A 24,783-nucleotide genomic window follows, 5' to 3' on the forward strand; every position below is an offset into this window, starting at 1 on the left:
AGGTGTTGTTTTTATTGTATGCTAGTAACAGTGTAATTTTGAACTAATTGGTGTTGGACTGCCAATCATCTGGGGGGAATGCAAATAGATACTCTTACAATTTCCTTTGAGGTAGTGAAATCTTATGTCGGGGCTGGGAGAAAAAAAGAATAATACTGTTAAATTGACCTTAAGTGAGCTGCTTTGTGGTTTTCTTGGAGAATCCCTTTTTATTTTTTAGGACTTGTCCAAACAGGTTTTTGTCTACGATTTGACTTATTGACTAGACAATGCTGACACTGAACATTTTAGGTTTGTTTTGAAATAAAATAATGATAATATAGTTTTTAGGATGTTTTCATTTTTTTGTGCAGCTTAAATTTATATAATAGTCGAGCGTTTGTTTACACTGTGTCATAAGTCCTCATACTGGCCATTGTTGACTTTTGGTCATGTATAATGAAAGATTCTGTCCATCAAAGCTTGCTCTTTGCTTAGGTATTAATATATTAGCATGTAATAAAGGAAGAGAAGTCACTTGTGGTGACTTTTTGGAGGATTGTAGGAATGTGTTCTTGATTTTCATGTGGAAGATAGCATCACCTCTTGTATATTGGGAATTGGGGCACCTAAAATAAATAACACATTTCAGAAACGTGACTTCAGGGGATTGGAGAGATGGCTTACTGATTGCTGTACCAGAGGACCTGGGTTTAATTCCCAGCATACACACAACAGTTTACAACCATCCGTAACTCCAGTTATAGGGAGTCTGACACCCTCTTCTGGCCTCTGAGGGCACTGCATGCATGGTCCACAGACATACATTTAGGGAACACACCATAGACATACAATAAAAATGTCAAAATGTCACTTCAGTTATTTTTCTTTGAAGAAACATGCATTCAATGTTCTAGACATCTGTATTAGGTCTTGTAGACATACATATGCTGCTACTCTCATCACTTAATTTCAAACTGACACCAGAAATGCATTCTCTTCCAAAGTTCAGAATAGTTATTAATTTCTCTCCACATTTCAAAATGATTCCTGGAAGTAAAATATCACTGTTGGATATTTTATACTTTGATTTAAAGATATTTAGCAATCTTAAAATCCTGTGCTGTCTCCTGCAAGTCGTCTTTCCCTTGGAGATGCCCACTAGCTTTGCAACCTAATTGCTTCCTTTTTGCTTTGGTTGCCAGAAACTGAAAACTAAATTTGTAGTCAAACTGTAGTAGTTTTGGGTCACAGTGCTTGAGTATCTGTGTGCTCAATATAGCCCTACTCTTATAAAAATAAAAGTTGAATATTTATGAATAAAATAATGAAGCCCTGGAGACAGCATAGAACTTTCAGCCAACAGGTGGCACTAGATCTCTATTTCTAGTGATGTGAGGAAATAAGGAGGCACACATAGGAAACTTAGGATCTAGGGTCTTAAAAAAGAAGGCATTTGAATTTCCACAGAGGCTCATAAAAACTAATGTGGCTCAGTACTCCTTTGCATCTTTGCTTGAGAATGATCACTGTTTGCCTCTACTAGTCAGTTTAGCCTTCTTCTGATTTAATTCTTTTGGCTTCTTGCTTTTTAATCCCAAAGACCAAGAGTTAATAAACTTCCAGCTATATAGGGAGCACCCTCTGCCCTAAATAGGTATGAAGGAAGCAACAGTGAAGACAGAAAACAGAAGGAGGGGTACTTATTTAGGTCATTGAAGAAGAGGATCACTTGGCAAGTGAGACTTAATAGTTAATTGGAGAGGCAGGAAAGAATTTGTACAAGACAGGATTTGTTCCTAACCTCCAAATGTAACAAGATGTGCCAAGAAGATGTATGAGAAAAGGAAACAAAACTCTCTAGAACTTTAAAAAAGAAGAAAGTAAAAAATGATGATCTAAAGATCCCCATTTCTAATCCCCAAAACCTGTGAATGTGACTTTCACTTTGCAGATAAGATCAGAGTAAAGGTCTGGATAATCATAGGCATACAGAGTATCTGGTGGGCTCAGTGTAAGCCTGCAGGAGGATGGCCAAAGAATGGAAAGGACAGTTAAAGCCCAAGTGGGAGTGATTTGAGGGAAGTTCTTAGAACCAAGAAATGCAGGTAGCCTTGAGGTGCTAGGAAAGACAAAGTGTGGCTCTCCCCTAGCAGGCCCTAGGGACAGTCTTGCTGACACCTTAATGGTAGGACTGTAGACATCAAGGACTATAAGACAATAAATTGATGCTATTTTGGGTCTTAAACTTTATGGTAATTTGGTCTAGCACCATTAGGAAATTAATATAGTCTTTCAGAAAAATTAATCACCTGGCAGATTGTGGTGTGAATCACAGACAAGAATATAGGAGAAAATCATTAATGAAATAATAACTATGGACTACAGAGGTAAGGTACTAATGTAAGCACAGATCTAGATGGGAAGAAAGTAAGTGACAAAAGACAGTCAAGTAAATAACAGGAAAAGTTCATCAGGCTGAGACTTGAGTGCAGAGTCAAAGCCATAGAGGCTCACAGGAGACATTGCCACATGGACATTGACATCTCTGCTATGCCGGTGCTCTGTGCTTTGTACCCTGAACAGGGATTTAAAATATTGACATTTATTCCATAACAACTCTGACTTCCAGAAATGGTGTGAACAATTGCTTATAAAAGAGAGTTTGACAGAGAAGTTGAGCTGGTGCCTAACTAGAGTCTTTATCCCTATTGACTAGTATACGTGGTACTGGAAGCTACTCTGTATGCTACCAGAGAAGACAGGTAACCAGCTCAACTATAAGCTCTTCTGATCGGCAGTGGTGACCTATCTGTATGATACGCTGGTGTAATAGTGGCACAAGCATTGTAGGGTAACCAGCCACTCTGATTGGACGTAAGGCCCACTCCAGGAATTGGAACCTATGCATAACACTGCTTAGATAGCCAGGAACCTGAGACTAGATAGGTCATGGGTCTAGGGGAAAATACTGTTGTCCTGTTAAAGGAACATAGCAATAAAATTACTCATATGTATATACGTGTGTGTGTGTGTGTGTGTGTGTGTGTGTGTGTGTGCACACTCTGTAATACACCATTGCTCAGCTACCATCAGATAGGTGGGTACTACTACAGAAACCCACAGCTGAACAATTTGTTAAGAGTGAGAGATTTTGGAATATTGAGTTCCGAATGGGACATCTTCGTCAAACCCTTCCTCTCAGGGCTCAGAGAACTATACAGAAGAGGAGGTAGAAATATTGTTAGATCCAGAAGAGATGGATGACTGCAAAGAAAATGTCTCCAGATGTAACAGACCTGATGCACATAAAATTTTAGAGACATGCACAGGATCTGCACAGGTTCAGGCCGGTGGGGAGGTGGGGGGGGGGGGGCTCCCAGAACTGAGAGGAGAAATGTAGACATGAACTCCCATCTCCGATGAAGCCATCTCCAACTTACAGACCACTTGCAAAGAAAAATTGGTCTTCTCCAGGGGAGTCTCATGGAGTATATTAACCACACTTAAGGGTAGGCCCCATGTCCTGTGGAAGATGGCCCAAAAAAAAGAAAAATGAACTCAGTGGTATTTTTTTGTAGACTTTTGGCCTCATATTGCTCTGTTTGATCACAGTTACTGGTCTCTTATATATTATGGTTTCTATTTTGATTTTTATGGGTTTTGTTTGTGTGTATGTTTCTTGTGTTCTTTTAAAAATTTCTGGCTTTTTGTTTGCCTGTTTTCTGATGGGAGATAAAAAGAAAGGAAAGAAAGTGTAGAATTGGGAGGGTAAGGGAATGAGGAGGATCTGGAGGAAATTGTAATTAGAATATATTATATAAAATTATTTTTAATAAAAAATATATTTTTGAAGAGAGTTCAGTGTCAAACTTACCATCTGCAACTTACAGTTGTGGAGAGTTATGTACACATTCCCTAAGATGTTACTTATTGATTAGGGTCAAAAAAAAAAAAAAAGAGCAGTATTGGTGTATTCCTTCTACACCTCTCTGCATTGACATAAGACATTAATTAGTCTAACTGTGGAAGGAAAAATGTAGCTCTAGTCTTGAAATAGTATTTTAGCAAGATGAAGATTTGGATGAAGGGGTGTGGAACCGTGAAGAAATGGTAAGCTCATGTCGTTCTGAGTTTCACCATGAACAGAATGCTGTACAGAAAAGCAGGCTGTAGGCTCAGCTTACTTACACTGATGTTACAGTGAAAACTCTGACTCAGTAGGAGTATTACAAGGGAGAAAATAAGCACTAGAATACAGTGAATTGGGGAAGAACTATCAAAAGTCCATGTAGATGAGGAAAGAAGGAAAAGAAGAAATCAAGGTAAATAAACAGTCCACATGTTTGCCCTGCAAGAGGGAAAACCATAGTCCTTACACACCAGTCTAGTGTGTGGGAGGCACACTTTAGTCCCTTGATGTCACTATTGAGCTGCTGGAAAACCACATGGTGGCTTGCTCTGTCTGTTTCCTAACTTCCAATTATGTGAAACTACTTCCTTATTTTTAAGCTGCTCTGAGTTTGAGACTTATGGAAGGCATCCTGATAGGTATGTGCCATCCGTGGGTGAGAGCAGAGTCGTAGACTCAGGTACGTGGCATCCCATGGGTGAGAACAGAGAGTCATAGACCCAGGAGGTCAGAAAATCCCAAGGGAAAAACTACAACAATAACTTGGAATTTAGCAGACAAGAAAATGTTGGAATTAGCCATTTAAACAGAAAAAAAGGAGTCTATTTTTAAATCATCTATGCTTGATTTATACTTTAGAATTCCCCAAACTCACAAAGGGTCACCACCAGATAAGGTGGCATAAGCTAAGAAAGGGAGGGCCTGTTAAAAAGCTGTCATGAAATGGCTTAATTACTACATTCTTTGCCTCCATCTAAGGTACCAGGCACTTGCCTCTTGATCATCTTAGAAGAAGACTAAAAATTACTTTCTAGGTAAAACAGACGGTCTCTGGCCTGCTAGGGTAGGAGTGCTTGCAGACAAAAATGTAGATTCCGTCCTCCCATCTGCATAGCTGAACTTTAATTTGAGAAGTAAGTTAGGGTTTCTCTCAGAAATGTACCCAGCCTAAGAGAGCTCTGCAGCTCTAGCAATAGGGAATCACTGGATTATTAGGGGTGAAGCTCATCTTGTCAAGATCCTCCAGAAGTCTGAAGTTCAAATTAGCATTTATTTCTCATGGCTTCATTCTTTTTTTTTTTTTTAAAGATTTATTCTTTATTATATATGAGTACACTGTAGCTGTCTTCAGACACACCAGAAGAGGGCATCAGATCTCTTTACAGATGGTTGTGAACCACTATGTGGTTGCTGGGATTTGAACTCAGGACCTCTGGAAGAGCAGTCGGGGCTCTGAACCACTGAGCCACCTCTCCAGCCCATGGCTTCATTCTTAAAGCACAAGAACACAATCAAAACTATGGTGACTGAGGAGATTCCCATGTGAACACAAGCAGATGTGAGCATGTGGATGCGGGGTACGTGGAAGAACAGCTGAAGAGGAACCACTCCTCATGCCCCGTGGAGACAAGAAGGCCACTTTCATGAGAAAGGCCAAGGCTCCATTATCTGAGACATTCAGTTAGCAGAAGGAGTTCTTTTTTTTTTTTTTTTTATTAACTTGAGTATTTCTTATATACATTTTGAGTGTTATTCCCTTTCCCGGTTTCCGGGCAAACATCCCCCTCCCTCCTCCCCTTTCTTATCGGTGTTCCCCTCTCCATCCTCCCCCCATTACCGCCCTCCCCCAAACAGTCATGTTCACTGGGGGTTCAGTCTTAGCAGGACCCAGGGCTTCCCCTTTCTCTGGTGCTCTTACTAGGATATTCATTGCTACCTATGAGGTCAGAGTCCAGGGTCAGTCGATGTATATAGTCTTTGGGTAGTGGCTTAGTCCCTGGAAGCTCTGGTTGCTTGGCATTGTTGTACATATGGGGTCTCGAGCCCCTTCAAGCTCTTCCAGTTCTTTCTCTGATTCCTTCAACGGGGGTCCTATTCTCAATTCAGTGGTTTGCTGCTGGCATACGCCTCTGTGTTTGCTGTATTCTGGCTGTGTCTCTCGGGAGAGATCTACATCCAGCTCCTGTCTGCCTGCACTTCTTTGCTTCATCCATCTTGTCTAATTGGTTGGCTGTATATGCATGGGCCACATGTGGGGCAGGCTCTGAATGGGTATTCCTTCTGTGTCTGTTTTAATCTTTGCCTCTCTATTCCCTGTCAAGGGTATTCTTGTTCCCCTTTTAAAGAAGGAGTGAAGCATTCACATTTTGATCATCCGTCTTGAGTTTCATTTGTTCTAGGCATCTAGGGTAATTCAAGCATTTGGGCTAATAGCCACTTATCAATGAGTGCATACCATGTGTGTTTTTCTGTGATTGGGTTACCTCACTCAGGATGATATTTTCCAGTTCCAACCATTTGCCTACGAATTTCATAAAGGCATTGTTTTTGATAGCTGAGTAATATTCCATTGTGTAGATGTACCACATTTTCTGTATCCATTCCTCTGTTGAAGGGCATCTGGGTTCTTTCCAGCTTCTGGCTATTATAAATAAGGCTGCTATGAACATAGTGGAGCACGTGTCTTTTTTATATGTTGGGGCATCTTTTGGGTATATGCCCAAGAGAGGTATAGCTGGGTCCTCAGGTAGTTCAATGTCCAATTTTCTGAGGAACCTCCAGACTAATTTCCAGAATGGTTGTACCAGTCTGCAATCCCACCAACAATGGAGGAGTGTTCCTCTTTCTCCGCATCCTCGCCAGCATCTGTTGTCACCTGAGTTTTTAATCTTAAATTGCTCACTTTTCAACTAGGGAGTCAGGCTCACTTGCTTATCACCGGTGGATTCTTAACTGGTAGAGACTAAATGTGACATAGATTTACTTAGATGACAGTTTCAGTGAACACATGCACATTCGTGGCAAGTAAAACCCAAAAAGGAATGAAAATGTAAAAGTTCTCAAAACATATTTAAGAAAATCATCATTGTGAAATGATAAAGCGTATGTTGTACATTACTTATACATAAGCATGTTAGAGATATAATAAGGGCAACTCTCAGCAGCCAAATACACATTCATAATGAAACTGTCCCTTAACAATGGAGGAGTCCCAACCTGACACATTTGTGTCTGGGAGTTTGAATTTATCTGTTTCAGAATTTTATAGATCAAGCAGAAAGAAGAGGAAGGTACTGTACATAGGCCATTGCAGAAGCAAGCGGAAAGAGGGAATGAGGAAGTCCACATGAGAAATAAGGATGTGGTCTGTTGCATTTAGGAAAATGTACATTTAAGTGGCCCACTACGTTGGCAAAAATTCACCAGTTGGCCACACCCAGTACTAATGATGAGCTCTAAGTAGGAGTTTTCAAAAGCTATTGATAGTAGTCAGACTTACTATAATAATTTCAGTTATTGTGGTACATAAGAACATTTGGGGAATGTAAAAACTTTAAAAAGTTCCTAAACCTGTAGTGGCCCACTCTTCTCAAGGTTGGAAACATGTTTCACAGAGACAGGAGCAAGTGAGCTGGGTATGTTAATGCTCACTAGAACACTGACAAATGAGATAGCAGTGCTGAGTGAGGTGGTAGCAGTTAGATTGCAGTTTGCACACTCCGCTCGCTCGTAGGACATGTTTATTGACAGGTAACAGCAGGCAGCTAATGTGTCTGGCTTGATATTTGTAAAGAATTTGCCTGAGAGAGAAAACCCATATTTGAAACAGAAGTTAAATATGAATGTGAAGAAAGCTGCAGAAGCACCAGCCACACCCATGATAATTGTCATCTTAGGGAGGCAGATTGGAGTTGAAGGTCTTGACTCCTTGTAATCGGTATGGTAAACATGTGAGAAAAAGAGTAATATAACAGAGCAAGTTTGGGAAGACATTGTCCTGAGAAACATGGATGCTCTAGAGCAGTGGTCCTCAACCTTCCTATGCGACCCTTTAATACACTTCCTCATGCTGTGGTGACCCCAACCACTTCATAACTGTAATTTAGCTACTGTTATGAACCATAATGTAAATATCTGATATACCAGATACCTGATATATGAGACCCCTGTGAAAGAGTCATTTAACCTCAAGTAGGGGTGTGACCCACAGGTTGAGAACCGCTGATCTAAGTAGTAAGTCTTTAACATGACTCACAACAGTATCTATTCCTCCTGTCTCTCCATGAGTAAGTACCAAATGTTTTGTATTGTAGCTAGTGCTCTACCTGTTCTCCAACCTGTCTACTGCTGCCCTTAAGAATGCTTTTGCTTTAATAGGGCTGTCTTCATCGGCGGAATATAATGTAATGGAATTGGAGCAAGAACTTGAGAATGTAAAGACCCTTAAGACAAAATTAGGTACTGTATTTTTTTCTTGGTTTATTTGTTGCTTTTAGTTATTAAGATTGTAAAATAGTCTTAAAATATTTGAAACTTTATGAAAACTTTGTGTTAAAAACTTACTGTGTTCAGAGTCATTGATTAGTCTTTCTTTTGGGAGAGGGTAAGTATATATTTTCTAAAATTACATTTAAGGCTTATTTTTTATGTGTATGAATATTTTGCTGGACTGTCTGTGTGTTCCCTAGAACTGGAGTTACCAGTGGTTGTGAACCACCTTGTGGGATGTGGGGAATGAACCTGGGTCTTGTGCAGGAGGAGCAAATGCTCTAAGCCCCTGAAGTTACTTTTCAAATATACCAGTATTCAAAATGATGTGCTTTTGTCTCTTGACTGGAGTAGATTTTTTTCCTGTGTGTGGGTGCACACATGCCACATACACAGTGGGTGTGGAGGTCAGAGAACAACCTGCAGGACAAGGTTTTTTCCTTACATCGTATGGGCTTCCAGGATTGGACACAAGTTGTCAGGCTGGTGGCAGGAGCCCTTAGTCACACTGAGTCGTCTTGTTAGCCTCACTTGTATTGTTTTTGAGAAATAATAGGTAAATGACTCCTCTTCCAACATGATTTTAAAAAATATGCTTTTAAGATTTTTTTAAATCACTGATAAAAGGTAGTTCGATTATGACATGCCTTCATGGTCATTAGTTCATCGAGTTTCATGGATGTAGGAATTTATACTTTTCGTATATCTTGGAGAGATTTTGCTGTTAATTTCTTCAAATATTTTATTTTCCACTTTTCAGAGATTCCAATTATTTGCAGATTGGCTGTAGCCCAGGGCTGACTCTGTTTTATATTCCTTTCTCTCTGTGTTTGGCTTTGGATTTCTGTTGCTATGTTTTTCTCATTTCAACCTTTTTTCTGTAGGTCTGATCTCTTACCCAACTGCTGTATTTTGTTCTCAGAGGCTGGGTGTTCAGTTTTACTTGGGCCTTTTATCATCATGCTGCTAATTGACATTGTTAAATCTGTTTCTTCTGCCTCTGCAGGGATAAAAAGTAACAGTTATGAGAGTACTTTGAATGTGTGCATATTTGTGTTTGTGTGTGTGTGTGTGTGTGTGTGTGTGTGTGTGTGTTTTCACATGCGTGTATGCCAGAGGTTAATGGCAGGTTTACTTTCCACTTTTTTTTTTGAGGATTTTTGTTTGTTCAATTGAAGCGCACTGATTTGACCACACTGCTTAGCCAGCAGTCCCCAGAGATGTTTCTACCTCCACCTTCCCAGCCCTGGGATTCCATGCATATGCCATTACACCAGACTTTCTCATGGGGACTCTGGTAATCAAACTCAGGTTTTCATGCTTGCACAGCCAGTATTTTACCAACCGAGCCATTTCTATACTCCTCTGAGAGCTGTGTTTGTTGGCTGTCTAGTGTCAGTGTGATGCAAGCTAGAACAGAGCTTCTCAACTTATCTGTACAGTTCCTCATGTTGTAACGACCCCAACCATAAAATTATTTTTGTTTTACTTCATAACTGAGGTTGGTACTATTATGAATCATAATGTAAATATCTACATTTTTAGGAGACCCCAGTGAAAGGGTCGTTTAAGCCCAAAGTGGTTAACCACTACAGGTTGAGAACCACTGAGCTAGAGTCATTTGGAAAAAGAGAACCTCAATTAAAAAATGCTCTCATTAAATTGGGCCATTTTTTTAAATTAATAATTGATGTGGGAGGGCTCAGCCCATTTTGAGTGGAACGCCCTTGGGGAGATGGCCCTGAGTTGTATGAGCAATCAGACTGAACAAGCCATGAGGAGCAAGCTAGTGAGCTACATTCCTCTGTGGCCTCCACATCATTTCCTGCCTCCACACCCTGTCTCGTTACTGTCCTGACTTCTCTTTATGACAATGGACTACAATTATAAGCTGAAATGAATCCCCTTTCTCCCCAGGTTACTTTTGGTCAAGGTATTGTCTATCACAGCATTCCTAATGAAGACAAGAGCACTTCTAGTATCTTTGCCTCTGAATTCTGACATCTTTGTTGGCTCCTGATAAATTTTAAATGATTGGTTTTGTTTTATAGTATCGTGTTTATTGTGTGCTTCTTTGCATGCTTGGCAATTTTTGATGGGAAAATAGGCATTTTGAGATTCCAAGTTTTTTTGCCTTCTCTGGGAGGAAGAAACTTTGGTTTGGAATGCTGATAACGGACTCAGTTACCTAGAATCTCAGTAGGTTGGATCAGAGTGCTGGTGCTCCAGGACACCTGCACCACCATGTGGCATTTGTCCTTGTGGCCCCTGCAGCTGTGGGCACTATTCCCTCATGCTTGTCTGCAGCCATGGGTTGTTACGGGTTTGAGGTGATCCTTGGCAGATTTTAGTGTCCTTTCTTTGTCCTGAAGTCTCATCTCTGAAGACTTACAAGTTTGTTTTCTCAAACTCACATTTCATGTTTTCAGGGTAGGAATGAGCTGGTCTTCTCTTGGTTCCTTCTCTCAGCAGCATGTTCTGGAAACTCTCAAGATGGCAAGCTGGGTCATTTAGGTTCGTATTGTTCTCTATCCCCAAAGGCCATTGTATTTCCCATGACCAGAAGTCCAGGATCCTGAGCTGTGTGTGTGTGTGTGTGTGTGTGTGCGCACACACACAGGTGCATATGCCTGCTTGCCTGTCCTTTTCTTTTTTCTTTCTTTTGTGGCTGTGGCTTGATAATTTCGTTATTGAAAAATTGTTGGTCATTATCTTACCAATTTTTATCTGTCCTATTTTCTTTGATTCCTTCAGATTCCAGTTAAACACACTTTCCCCATTCTTATGTCACCTTTCTGTGCCCTAGCCTCTCATGCAGTCTTCTAGTTTGTTTCCCACTTTAATATCTCCCAGCTGTGCCATAACTGTTGTTCAAGCTTTTTGTTGAATTATTTTAGTTACAGTAACTCTCAGCTCTGGGATATCATGTGGCTGTTTTCAGTGGTTCAGATTTCTTTGTCAGTTTGTTTTTTTGTCATTTATTTAGTTGACTGTCAATCAAGGCCTCTTTCTACTAAGTCTGTATGTGTACCAAGTGAGGGTCTGTTTCTGTTGTCTCTTTCTTCTTTGCCTCCTGGTAATATATGACTTCTAGATATTTCTTACAAAACCGTAGAAACTGTACATTTTCTTCTTTTGGGTAGACTCTTATAGTGGCCATGTCTATCTGTCTGTCTGTATTCCTAGGGTGTTGGTCCTGATGTGTTTTGCCTGCTTCCTAGTGAATTCTTAATTGGTCTGGAGCATTGCTGAGCTCCAGGCCTCTCACTACATCTCCATTCCTTTCTGTAGCTTTTCTATTACTGAGGTCTTAAGGAGGAAGAAATCAACATAGCAACCTACTTCTTTATTTCTTATTTCTGAGATTTTTGCCCTCTCAATTTCTAGCTGCTTCTGTAGCTCCAAGCTCCTTGGTTTATCTACTTGCTTCTATTGGGTTTTCTGAGAATTTCACTTCAGCATTGCTGCTTTAGCCTCTTGTACAAAAATAAAGGGAAAACATCCTCTCTCTCTCTCTCTCTCTCTCTCTCTCTCTCTCTCTCTCTCTGTGTGTGTGTGTGTGTGAGCGTGAGCGGGTGCACGTGCATGGGTTTGCATGTGCATAACTCTTTGACAGTATGTGTGCCACGTGTGTGCAGGTGCCCTCAGAACCCTAGGAACTGGAGTTACAGGTAGTTGTGAGCCACACAATGTGGGTGCTAGCAACCAAATCCAGGTCCTCTAGATGAGGAGTGGGTGCTCTTACTGTGGAGTCACTCCAGGCCCTTGCCATTGTCTCTTCACTTCCACTTGATTTCTCAGACTTTTGGGCCCATGCCAACTCCAGACTGAAAATACATTGCCGGGAAAGGGTGCTCACAGGAAGGATTCACCTTCATCACATCACACAATGTCAGCCTTTCTTTACCTTCTTGCTTTCCTTATCTTGTTGCTCTAATACATTTGGAGACTGTTTCGAAGTTTAATTTTTCTTCCCCGATGTTCATAGCACAAGGAGGGTGTGGTACAAAGTAGTTTGTTTCAGCTAGAAGGTAAAGTTCCTTATAGTCTTTGGAAAACAAAGTGTTCATTCAGCCTTGGGACCTGAAAATAGGAGGAATTATTATTCATACTTCTTTACCCACTCAAATACCTGCCCACATTAGTAAATACATGTGTATCGAGTGCACATATTCTTATCCTAAAAGTGAGCTACTCATTAATGATATATTTCTTTAAAAGCAAAGTTGTCTTTACTAAGCTGAAATTTAAGCCTCATGGGATTGAGCTTTTCATGTAGTAAGCTGGTTTTAAATGGATTTTTATAGTTTGTAGAAGATAATTAAAAACAGTTAATCGTACAATTTACATTTTTCAGAAAGCAAAAACTCATGTTTGCTGGTTGAAATATAATGAGGTGTATGAAAACATGAACCTGGAAATAAGTTTTGGAAATTGCTGAAATTTTTATTTTATTTTGTTTTCTTTCTAATAGAGAGGCGGAAAAAAGCTTCAGCATGGGAGAGAAATTTGGTGTATCCTGCTGTTATGGTTCTCCTCCTTATTGAAACAGTAAGAAGCAATTGCGAGCTTGAGTAAAGTGTATCGTCTTCTGTGTTTCCCTTAGCCAAGCCATTCTCAGGAAAATTTGTTTCTGTTAACAGAATCAAAATCAGTCTGTATTACAGTTTGTAAAAATGCAGCAGAGCAGAAGTGGAAACGAATGACAGTTAGATAAGTCGTCAGAAGTTGTCCAGCTTTAGCTTCTGCATGCATCAGGGATTTCAGGTTTTGCCCGAGGAGAATTAAAAAAACAGAAAGCATGGCTGCTGCTTCCGAATCTTTAGGAGTGGCGTTCCTGTCTAAGATGAGCTATGGTTTGTGAAGCTGTGGGTCTCTCACTGCGACGTCGACATAGGAAACACTTCCATATTGTTATCTTCTGTCATGAGCCTTGAAATTATAATTTACAGAAGGTTTGGGATTGTCTTAGAGTTCTTATGTATACTATATAGAGTATATACTCATTACAGGACTGACCCCATTCTGAAAGACACATGTTCTATGTATTGTCAAAAGTCGTGTTTGAAACTGAGACCTGACAGTAGTACCCTTTCTGTTGCAGTCCATTTCAGTCCTCCTGGTGGCGTGTAATATTCTTTGCCTGCTGGTTGATGAGACTGCAATGCCAAAGGGAACAAGGGTAAAGTTAAATGCATTCCAAAGTCTTTCTAGATGTGTCAGAATGTTTTGTGTAAGCTCATGGAAACATCTTTCTGGTTGTAAACATTTTAGGCCATGTGAACTTCTCTGAATAAAGTTTGCACGAACATGTTCATATCTTATGTATATGATATGTATGTATGTACTTTTGTTTCTAGGGTGTTTCTTTCAAGTATCTGGGTTATTTATAGACGTCTGTGTCAGACTTGACGTTGAGTTTTACTGAATTATTTACTTGTAATTCTTTAAAGAAAATGCTTTCTCTAAAATAGTGATGTATAAAGGGTAGATCAGCTAGACTCCATCAACTTATTACATGTTGGAAAAGTAGAGGGATTGTGTGTCAGAAGTATCACACGTCTTCTGAAATGCACTTCAACTGTGTGGCTATTGGAGGGGCATCTAGATGAACTTGTTTCATGAGTTAACTTTATCTGGTTTAAAGATTGATGATGCCACCAGTCATGGTGGTATATGCATACAATCCCAGCACCTAAGGGACTGAGTGTCATGAGTTTGAGTTCAAGATCAGCCTGGGCTACATGCTGACACTGTCTCAAAAGTAATCCCAAGCAAAAGAAGTTGAGGATTTTATTAGAGTCTGGTGGTTACCCCGTTTTAACTACACCTTTTATTAGGAAGATGTTTATCACTAAATACTTGTACTTGACACACAGTCTTTTGTCTTTTGCAATGCCTTGCCTCAGCTTCCTAAGTACATGCACACACTCATGTTTTGGGACAAGATTACATGTCACTCAGCCTGGCCTGAGATTCCTTATGGAGCCAAGGATGACCTTGGACTTCTGACCCTTCTGCTTTTACCTCCTAAGGACTGGAAATACAGGTGTGGGCCGTCAGACCTAGCTACTTTTGAATATGTATAGTGGGTATTTGATTTACCTTTTGAAATTCACTTTATTTTTCTAAGTCAGCAGTTTTCCAATCCTCATAGTGGTGACATTAAAACCCTCCTGACTTACTCTGTCATGTTTCTCTTTAAGGCATATGTTGTCATTCTATGTCTTAATTCCTTTCTACTTGAGATGAAGATAACCTGCTTTGAATTTCTTCGGCCATTTTTGTCTTTCATAAGCAGCAGCATGTGTGAGAGCTCCTCTACCTTTATCACCTTGTTTCCCCCAGCTCTCACTGGAGGCCTTGTGCACAGGATGCTTCTCCTTGCAGTCCTGGCTTTGCCTTTTCCTTTTACTGTAATCCCAAAGGGGGAAGCTGCCTCTGTGACTCATGCTTGCTCTCACTCCACTGTAGTGTCGTAGAAGAGCAGGGTGCATTTTGTAGCATCCCCTTACTGCACAGTACCGTGACCTGTACTTCCAGGCCCCATGCATGCTTGTGTAAATGTCTGAGTGCTTTTAATCTTCCTGTCATTGCTTTTGAGACAGTGAATATTCCAGAACTTTTTTTTTTTTTTGTCTTGCCAGTATACCTTTGTAGGGGAGGAAAGTAGGATCTTTTTGTTACCCAGCACAGGGTTCATAACAGAGGCCCTAGTAGCAAAAGACAGATTAATGAGAGAAAAGTGGATGAAATGATTTACTATAAAATTTATGAAAGCTGAGCTTCCATTTGTTGAGTAGAGTGGTGGGCATGTTGGACTATGATGGTATGGTGCACTCTTGAACACTCTGACCCACTGCATCTGGGTCCTGCCTATTATAGGGAGAAGGAGGCACAGCCCCTTAAAGGTTGGTCCCAAGACCTCAGTTTATTTATGTATGGAATTCCATGGGTTATTCTTACTCCTTTATCTCCACTATAATGTGTGTGATATTAGCTATTGTTTTCCATTGTATTTTGCTTTATCTCTGCTGTTGTAATTTAAGACAACCAGGGGAATGGTGTTGTGTATTTAGAGATTATCCTTTAATCTCTAGCAGTAAGCTTTGAAAATATTGTTCCTACTTTAGTGGACTGATGTTTGCTGTCAGTTATCAGCATCTGAACATTATTTGTTCTGTTTTGCATAAGTAAATATAGGTCTTGAGATTAGGATAATATTTATAAAAATATCTGTTACTTTTTATTTTGTTAAAATTACTTTTAAAAAATAAGTGTTATCAGTCATACATTTGTAGCTGAATTACCAAGAAAAATTTGGGAAAAGGAAATTGGATATACATTGCTTTATAAATATATCTTAAATTTGGCAAGCTCTAGAGTATAATCTTTATATTTTGCTTCTGCATTGGTTATATATTACTGTATTTAAAAAACAAAAACAAAAAAGCCTCCCCAGAGAGCAGCACCTCACCTGGGCAGCACAGTAGAATTGGCTAGGTGGTAGGGGCATGTGTGAGCTGCCCCCCAGGGTATGATCTTGGGAGAGCTAGCCCTGCCGCTGGCCTGTGCAGCTTATGAGAGCTGGCCTGGAGGGCATGGGAGCATAAGAGCAAGTGAACTAGCCCTGCCCCATTGCCAGTTGCAGAACTCAGGAAAGTGGGCCCTGCCTCTTTCTTGGGCAGTGCTGAAGAGCTGTAAGCTGACCAACGTAGCTATCATCCAGGCCCAGATGCAGGGCTTTGATAGCCTACCCCAGCATCTATCCCATCTATGAACTGTTGGAATGCATGAAGGGGCTGGTCCAAAACTGCATGCTGTGAAATTCACAAATAATCAGTAAAAAGTTTTTAAAAAAGAAAGGAAAATGAAATATAAAAAAAGGAAAAAATAACTCCCAGAATATTCGAGGCGTTTTTCTCAGATAGCAGATTGTTCTATTTTACAGCAGTAATCATAATGATATCATTTTGGCAAATGACTTAAAAGTACATTTGAGGCAAACCAGGTTATTTTTGAACCTGTTAAAATTAATAACATTCTGTTGAGTTTATGAAGAAGTCAGTTAGGCTTTGGAGGGTTCATGCTGTCTTAAGTAAGGTGTTAAATGTTCCTAATTCAATTGTCTTGTGTAATGGCATCACTGGATTCTGAGGAGTGTCTTCCCTGCAGGGCCCTGGCATAGGAAGCGCCTCTCTCTCCACTTTTGGCTTTGTGGGAGCTGCACTTGAAATCATTCTGATTTTGTATCCTTTCTTCAGCCGAATGTTATGTCTGTTAACAAGTTTTCTGTCTAGTTTCTGGGACAGTAGTAATTTACTAAGACACTTGTCTGCAAAGAAAAACAAGCCAGTCTTCCATAAGCCTTAGTGGCTGTTTGTTTTGCTTTGCTTTTCCTATGGGTTTTAACTTTGGGTAGTATGCATTCTCTTGGAGAGTTTTTCCTTCATTCTCACAGCTATCTCATGGTATCTTCTGTTGTTGGTTTCTATAGCCTCAGAGTTTTTGGAAACTTTACACCCAAGAAGGATGACACAACCATGACAAAGGTAAGGTAAAGTCTTAGAAGCCACTGGCTTTTCTTTTGCTTCCAAGATAAGCAAGTGTTTTAGTTAGTAATCACCCTGAATAGCTCTTCTGGGCTGATGTGTATTTGTAAGTAGCAGATACACAAAGGAAGGTTTTCAGAATGCTGAGTGAGTGGGATAGGATGTGCTCTGTGTAATTTGGACTGCATCCATTCACTTGTAAATGCATAGAACTACTGCACTTGGTAACTAGCTGTGGAAGTCTCCTGAATGACCCCTTTTCTTCTTAAAGAAAACATATTGCTAATGAGTAACTTGGACTGTGCTAACTGTACTTTGGGAGCTTGTTTGAAATCTGAAGAGCTTAGTTGGTACAAGTAGTAGAGACAAAGTATTCAATTCTGAATAATTAAAGTGAGAAGGAAGAGATCTGTTCAGAGACAGTGTGATGTGAGGCTAATTTGATTTTATACAATGTGTCACTGACTCCAGGGCAATAAAGGCTGTTTCATTACATAATAAATGGATCTTTATAAAATAATCTCACAGGCTGCCTAAGGAGAATGGCTAAAAGCTGCTGCTGGCCTTTCCCATTTGTATTACATAGTCTATATTTACAGTCCGCAAGAGTGTGTGTGTGTGTGTGTGTGTGTGTGTGTACCTGCTCTATAATATATATTACTTGTATGGAATATCTATCCATCCACCCAGATGTATACTACTACAGGTTCCTTAAAGTCACTAAGTAGCCAGTATCTAATTGCGGCGATTATAAATACTAATTGTTTTTAGTGCCTCTCATTGGAGGAGACTGAGTAACTAGAAGATACATTGCACATGAATTACTTAGATTTAGATGTTTTTGTTTCTAGTGTTTTCAAATCCCAGAGTTGAAGCTTATAATGGTTGTTTAGGTCAGAGTAGATGTTATGTAAGATAAGATTTAGTCAGGAGTCCAAAGGTGTTCTTTTTTTTTTTTTTAAATTTCATAGGCAAAGCTTTCAAATTGCCAACCACATTAAAATAATATAAAATGTATACTATTTATGTATTCTATGAGTGTCTATTTGTTTGCACCTATACTCTGTTTTGTGGAATTCATAAATGTAACTTTAAATGGAAAGGCTCATTATGTTTAAATTCTACTCTGGTGATTAGTGTCTTTAAGAAGTTGCCAGGTGCTCCGAGTCTCTGTCCTGCACTGTCCTTCCAAGAGTGCTGTGAGGTGCTCTTGCCTGCTGCTGTTTCCCTGCACATCATGCTTTCCTTCTCTCCACAGATCATTGGGAATTGTGTGTCAATTTTAGTCTTGAGCTCTGCTTTGCCTGTGATGTCAAGAACACTGGGTAAGTTGGATTGAGAAATGCTCATTAAAAGTCAATGGTTTTACAGATAGCTTTATTACATCTCTTTAACTTTTGCTTTATAAATTCTTTATAAAAAATCACCTTTAAAACATAATATTATATTATCCTATACTTTATTTGTGTATAGGGCCATACCAGAGCCAGTGCTTTTCTTAAACAAAGACCATTTATTTTTTAAGCACTTAAACCATTCCTTTCCCAAACAATAAATAAGTCTTTTATTTCTTACCACATTTACAAGTTGGGCTTTTGAATCTTCTAATGAGGAAACTGTGACTTTTAAAAATCACTTTAGCACCTAGAAAATATTAAAACAATTTCTACATATGAATATATTTGCAAATGTATAGTTTAATGTGTGCTTTTAAAAACATAGAAATTTGTAAACTTTTTTTAAGCTGCTCTGTGCTCATGGAAATAGAGCTGAGCATGATGTGTGTAGTCCCTGAGAGCAGACACCAAGTCAAAGGACAGTTGTCAGTCCTGCGGTCTCCACTTGCCTGCCAATCATAGCGTCTCCTTAAATGACTGAAATACAGGCAGGCTTTACTGTGAAAGAGAATTCTACTTTGTTGCTGAAATAGTTGAGTCATAAGTCATTTGTCCTTTATAATGCACTGTTCTAGAATGTTCTTAGCTAAATATTATTTCAGGCAGATGTTTCTTTTAGGCAGTTCTATATAATTCTCAAGACTTAGGTTCTAACCTTGTAAATTAACGATGAGAAAATGACCAGGCAGAGTATCTCTGTGAACTCTGTCCCCGTCTCCATGGGCAGTGTAGACCAGGAGCTTGCTCTGCTCTGTGTGAACTCTGTCCCCGTCTCCAGTGGCAGTGTAGACCAGGAGCTTGCTCTGCTCTGTGTGAACTCTGTCCCCGTTTCCATGGGCAGTGTAGACCAGGAGCTTGCTCTGCTCTGTGTGAACTCTGTCCCCGTCTCCAGTGGCAGTGTAGACCAGGAGCTTGCTCTCTCTGACACTGCCTCCATTACCGACTCAAGGGTCATGCCATCAGTGTCGCAGCTGTGTCAGAAAGCGGGTGCTTTGCAGTAGTTTTGTATGCTTTAATAAACAGTAGAATTAAAGTATAAGTCTAAAACCTCTCTTCCACAGGCCATTTATTGAGTATGACTCTTTCGTGTTTGATTGGTAGAACGCATCTGCTTATGATGGGCTAATATTGAAACATGAAACACACACATTAGTGCCACCACTAATGAAGCTAAATGCTACATCTGTTAGGATAGTCCAGCAGATACTGGTAGTGATCAGCTGCCTTTCCATTTCGAACCTTTGAAAGTCTTATTTATTGTGCTTTGTTATTTAAGAGTAATTCATAATCATTAATGTATTTTTATTTTATGGGAGAAAATCACCTGCTGTGTATAGGCTTACTACAAACAAAACAAATTAATGGTAAAATTTACTTTTTGAAGCCTGACAAATTAAATTCCTGAATAGTTTGCCATAGAGATAAATAAAAAGGAAAAAAAAAAGATGGAACAATTAAAATGCAGCTGAGAAGCCCTTGGCCCCAGCTGTCCAAACAGGATTAGTGGAGTGCGCTGCGGTACAGTGAGTCATGTGGCGCCATGTAAGACAGCGGTATGCACTGCAATACGTGTTATGCCCAGTGGCACTGAATAGATGAAAAGAGTAAATACGTTAAACAGATTCATGGAGGCTTTCTGCAGTATTCAAAAAGTTCTAGAGTAGAGATAAAGCCTTCGTTTTGTATTATGGGAAATGCAAACTAGAGAGTTACTTTGTGATCTGCTAATGCTTTGGATTGAGCCTTTGATTTTAAGAAGGTGAGATACAGATGAGTGTGCCCCTGCTGAAGAGCAGGGTTGAGATGCACCAGCTGAAAAGCCTGAGATCAGAACAGAGGACGCATTAACCACATCCCTGGCTGTGAAAATTTCCCTCTCTCCTCAGCTCTCACAAGGAGATCTGACCTCAACTTGATCTCCTTCGCTCCTGTGAGATCAATCCGCAGCATCTGTCGTTAGGAGAAATGGGCACACAGCAGAACAGAACATAGGACCTGACATCTGAGTGATGGTTAATGAAGAGGATAAATTCAATTATGAATTGAAAGTACACTGATTCCAGAGTACCATAGTGAATTTGATGATATAGTTGTATAAGAAAATGAAAACAAAAATGTCTTATAGCTGTTTTCTTTTAAGAATCATCAGCTGCTATTGTTGATGAAGTCTGCAGCTCAAGGTCTAAGTGCACGATGTGACTAACATGCCCATTGAAGCATTACTCTCACATAGCTTACTACATTTGAATGGGGGACATGGGTTCATTGAAAAATGTTCACTAAATAACTTAATAAGCTTATCACTTGCTACAAAGAAGTTGTGAGGGTTATTTTGAGCAGGCATTTTAAGTCAATGAAATGAATGTAGCTTATTGTATGTAGCAAATGTAAGTTTTTTTTTTTGTTTTTTGTTTTTTTTTTTTTTTGCATTCAGTCCTTTAAAACCTGTAAGAACATTGCTGTGCCTTCAATGAGCTGACACATTGTTCTGGTGTGTGGTCAGAGTTTGATTGTAAAGAATCCCTATTTTGGCATAGTGGATGTTCTTATTTTAAGTACAGGTCACTGTTTAATACAGGCTGAGTGTGACTTGAGGACATGGTTACAGCAGGATGAAATGAGAGTGGTTAAGCAGTTCCCTGCAGATGCTCAGCCGTGTGTTTTGAAGAACACCTCTATGACAGCATGCTGTTCACGGCTTGGCTGGGAAGACAAGCGAGCTTGTTTTCCATCACTCTTCTTCTCAAGCCCCAGATGAGTTTGCCTTCGAGTTCAGGCACCATCTTTGAAATATGTTTGCTTATTATGTTTTTAAATGATTTTTATCTTTGTACCTTAAAACTCACTAGTTCTGCAAGGTCAAAATGCTGAGTTACAAAAGTATGATACTGAAACAAGAGTAGCCTTTCTTTCAGATCAGCTTGTATATAATTTAGGTATCTGAACCTATTCCTTATCTGAGTCCAGTAATCTGTCATTTATCGGGAGAGGGACTTTGTTAGAGATTACTGTTTCTTGAGAAGGCTTGCATTTGGTCAGTGTCACTCTTCACTCTGAGCTTTACCTGCTGTAACATGGAAGTAAACAGTACCTTCCAGATACTCAGCAGGGGTAGGTGTGAGGCAGGGTGTGATTTATACTTTCCAGATACTCAGCAGGGGTAGGTGTGAGGCAGAGTGTGATTTATACTTTCCAGATACTCAGCAGGGGTAGGTGTGAGGCAGAGTGTGATTTATACTTTCCAGATACTCAGCAGGGGTAGGTGTGAGGCAGAGTGTGATTTATACCTTCCAGATACTCAGCAGGGGTAGGTGTGAGGCAGAGTGTGATTTATACCTTCCAGATACTCAGCAGGGGTAGGTGTGAGGCAGAGTGTGATTTATACTTTCCAGATACTCAGGAGGGGTAGGTGTGAGGCAGAGTGTGATTTATACCTTCCAGATACTCAGCAGGGGTAGGTGTGAGGCAGAGTGTGATTTATACTTTCACAGATACTCAGCAGGGGTAGGTGTGAGGCAGAGTGTGATTTATACCTTCCAGATACTCAGCAGGGGTAGGTGTGAGGCAGAGTGTGATTTATACCTTCCAGATACTCAGCAGGGGTAGGTGTGAGGCAGAGTGTGATTTATACTTTCCAGATACTCAGGAGGGGTAGGTGTGAGGCAGAGTGTGATTTATACCTTCCAGATACTCAGCAGGGGTAGGTGTGAGGCAGAGTGTGATTTATACTTTCACAGATACTCAGCAGGGGTAGGTGTGAGGCAGAGTGTGATTTATACTTTCCAGATGATACTCAGCAGGGGTAGGTGTGAGGCAGAGTGTGATTTATACTTTCACAGATACTCAGCAGGGGTAGGTGTGAGGCAGAGTGTGATTTATACTTTCCAGATGATACTCAGCAGGGGTAGGTGTGAGGCAGAGTGTGATTTATACTTTCACAGATACTCAGCAGGGGTAGGTGTGAGGCAGAGTGTGATTTATACTTTCCAGATACTCAGCAGGGGTAGGTGTGAGGCAGAGTGTGATTTATACTTTCCAGATGATACTCAGCAGGGGTAGGTGTGAGGCAGAGTGTGATTTATACTTTCCAGATACTCAGCAGGGGTAGGTGTGAGGCAGGGTGTGATTTATACTTTCCAGATACTCAGCAGGGGTAGGTGTGAGGCAGAGTGTGATTTATACTTTCACAGATACTCAGCAGGGGTAGGTGTGAGGCAGAGTGTGATTTATACTTTCACAGATACTCAGCAGGGGTAGGTGTGAGGCAGAGTGTGATTTATACTTTCACAGATACTCAGCAGGGGTAGGTGTGAGGCAGAGTGTGATTTATACTTTCCAGATACTCAGCAGGGGTAGGTGTGAGGCAGAGTGTGATTTATACTTTCACAGATACTCAGCAGGGGTAGGTGTGAGGCAGAGTGTGATTTATACTTTCCAGATACTCAGCAGGGGTAGGTGTGAGGCAGAGTGTGATTTATACTTTCACAGATACTCAGCAGGGGTAGGTGTGAGGCAGAGTGTGAGTTATACTTTCACAGATACTCAGCAGGGGTAGGTGTGAGGCAGAGTGTGATTTATACTTTCCAGATACTCAGCAGGGGTAGGTGTGAGGCAGAGTGTGATTTATACTTTCCAGATACTCAGCAGGGGTAGGTGTGAGGCAGGGTGTGATTTATACTTTCCAGATACTCAGCAGGGGTAGGTGTGAGGCAGGGTGTGATTTATACTTTCCAGATACTCAGCAGGGGTAGGTGTGAGGCAGAGTGTGATTTATACTTTCCAGATACTCAGCAGGGGTAGGTGTGAGGCAGAGTGTGATTTATACTTTCACAGATACTCAGCAGGGGTAGGTGTGAGGCAGAGTGTGATTTATACTTTCACAGATACTCAGCAGGGGTAGGTGTGAGGCAGAGTGTGATTTATACTTTCCAGATACTCAGCAGGGGTAGGTGTGAGGCAGAGTGTGATTTATACTTTCACAGATACTCAGCAGGGGTAGGTGTGAAGCAGAGTGTGATTTATACTTTCCAGATACTCAGCAGGGGTAGGTGTGAGGCAGAGTGTGATTTATACTTTCACAGATACTCAGCAGGGGTAGGTGTGAGGCAGAGTGTGATTTATACTTTCACAGATACTCAGCAGGGGTAGGTGTGAGGCAGAGTGTGATTTATACTTTCCAGATACTCAGCAGGGGTAGGTGTGAAGCAGAGTGTGATTTATACTTTATAGATACTCATCAGGGGTAGGTGTGAGGCAGAGTGTGATTTATACTTTCACAGATACTCAGCAGGGGTAGGTGTGAGGCAGAGTGTGATTTATACTTTCACAGATACTCATCAGGGGTAGGTGTGAGGCAGAGTGTGATTTATACTTTCACAGATACTCAGCAGGGGTAGGTGTGAGGCAGAGTGTGATTTATACTTTCACAGATACTCAGCAGGGGTAGGTGTGAGGCAGAGTGTGATTTATACTTTCACAGATACTCAGCAGGGGTAGGTGTGAGGCAGAGTGTGATTTATACTTTCCAGATACTCAGCAGGGGTAGGTGTGAGGCAGAGTGTGATTTATACTTTTACAGATACTCAGCAGGGGTAGGTGTGAGGCAGAGTGTGATTTATACTTTCACAGATACTCAGCAGGGGTAGGTGTGAGGCAGAGTGTGATTTATACTTTCACAGATACTCAGCAGGGGTAGGTGTGAGGCAGAGTGTGATTTATACTTTCACAGATACTCAGCAGGGGTAGGTGTGAGGCAGAGTGTGATTTATACTTTCCAGATACTCAGCAGGGGTAGGTGTGAGGCAGAGTGTGATTTATACTTTCACAGATACTCAGCAGGGGTAGGTGTGAGGCAGAGTGTGATTTATACTTTCACAGATACTCAGCAGGGGTAGGTGTGAGGCAGAGTGTGATTTATACTTTCACAGATACTCAGCAGGGGTAGGTGTGAGGCAGGGTGTGATTTATACTTTCACAGATACTCAGCAGGGGTAGGTGTGAGGCAGAGTGTGATTTATACTTTCCAGATACTCAGCAGGGGTAGGTGTGAGGCAGAGTGTGATTTATACTTTCACAGATACTCAGCAGGGGTAGGTGTGAGGCAGGGTGTGATTTATACTTTCACAGATACTCAGCAGGGGTAGGTGTGAGGCAGAGTGTGATTTATACTTTCACAGATACTCAGCAGGGGTAGGTGTGAGGCAGAGTGTGATTTATACTTTCACAGATACTCAGCAGGGGTAGGTGTGAGGCAGAGTGTGATTTATACTTTCCAGATACTCAGCAGGGGTAGGTGTGAGGCAGAGTGTGATTTATACTTTCACAGATACTCAGCAGGGGTAGGTGTGAGGCAGAGTGTGATTTATACTTTCACAGATACTCAGCAGGGGTAGGTGTGAAGCAGAGTGTGATTTATACTTTCACAGATACTCATCAGGGGTAGGTGTGAGGCAGA

General features: G+C 40.6%; 1 protein-coding gene across 8 annotated transcripts in view; it reads left to right on the top strand.

The window, feature by feature from the left end:
• Positions 1-24,783, top strand: part of Lmbr1 (limb development membrane protein 1) — a 140,162-nt gene that overhangs the window by 95,102 nt on the left and 20,277 nt on the right. For 4 of the 8 annotated variants that reach the window (XM_087657917.1, XM_087657918.1, XM_087657919.1 and 1 more), the window contains 6 exon segments: positions 8,270-8,350; positions 12,855-12,931; positions 13,485-13,562; positions 16,556-16,629; positions 16,842-16,932; positions 18,191-18,257. In XM_087657917.1, coding sequence (XP_087514043.1) covers positions 8,270-8,350; positions 12,855-12,931; positions 13,485-13,562; positions 16,556-16,629; positions 16,842-16,932; positions 18,191-18,257 — 468 coding nt within the window. 8 annotated transcript variants of the gene reach the window in all.

The sequence above is a fragment of the Rattus norvegicus genome, chromosome 4 (assembly GCF_021556685.1).
Source record: "Rattus norvegicus strain SHRSP/BbbUtx chromosome 4, alternate assembly SHRSP_T2T, whole genome shotgun sequence".
NCBI classification, from domain to species: Eukaryota; Metazoa; Chordata; class Mammalia; order Rodentia; family Muridae; genus Rattus; species Rattus norvegicus.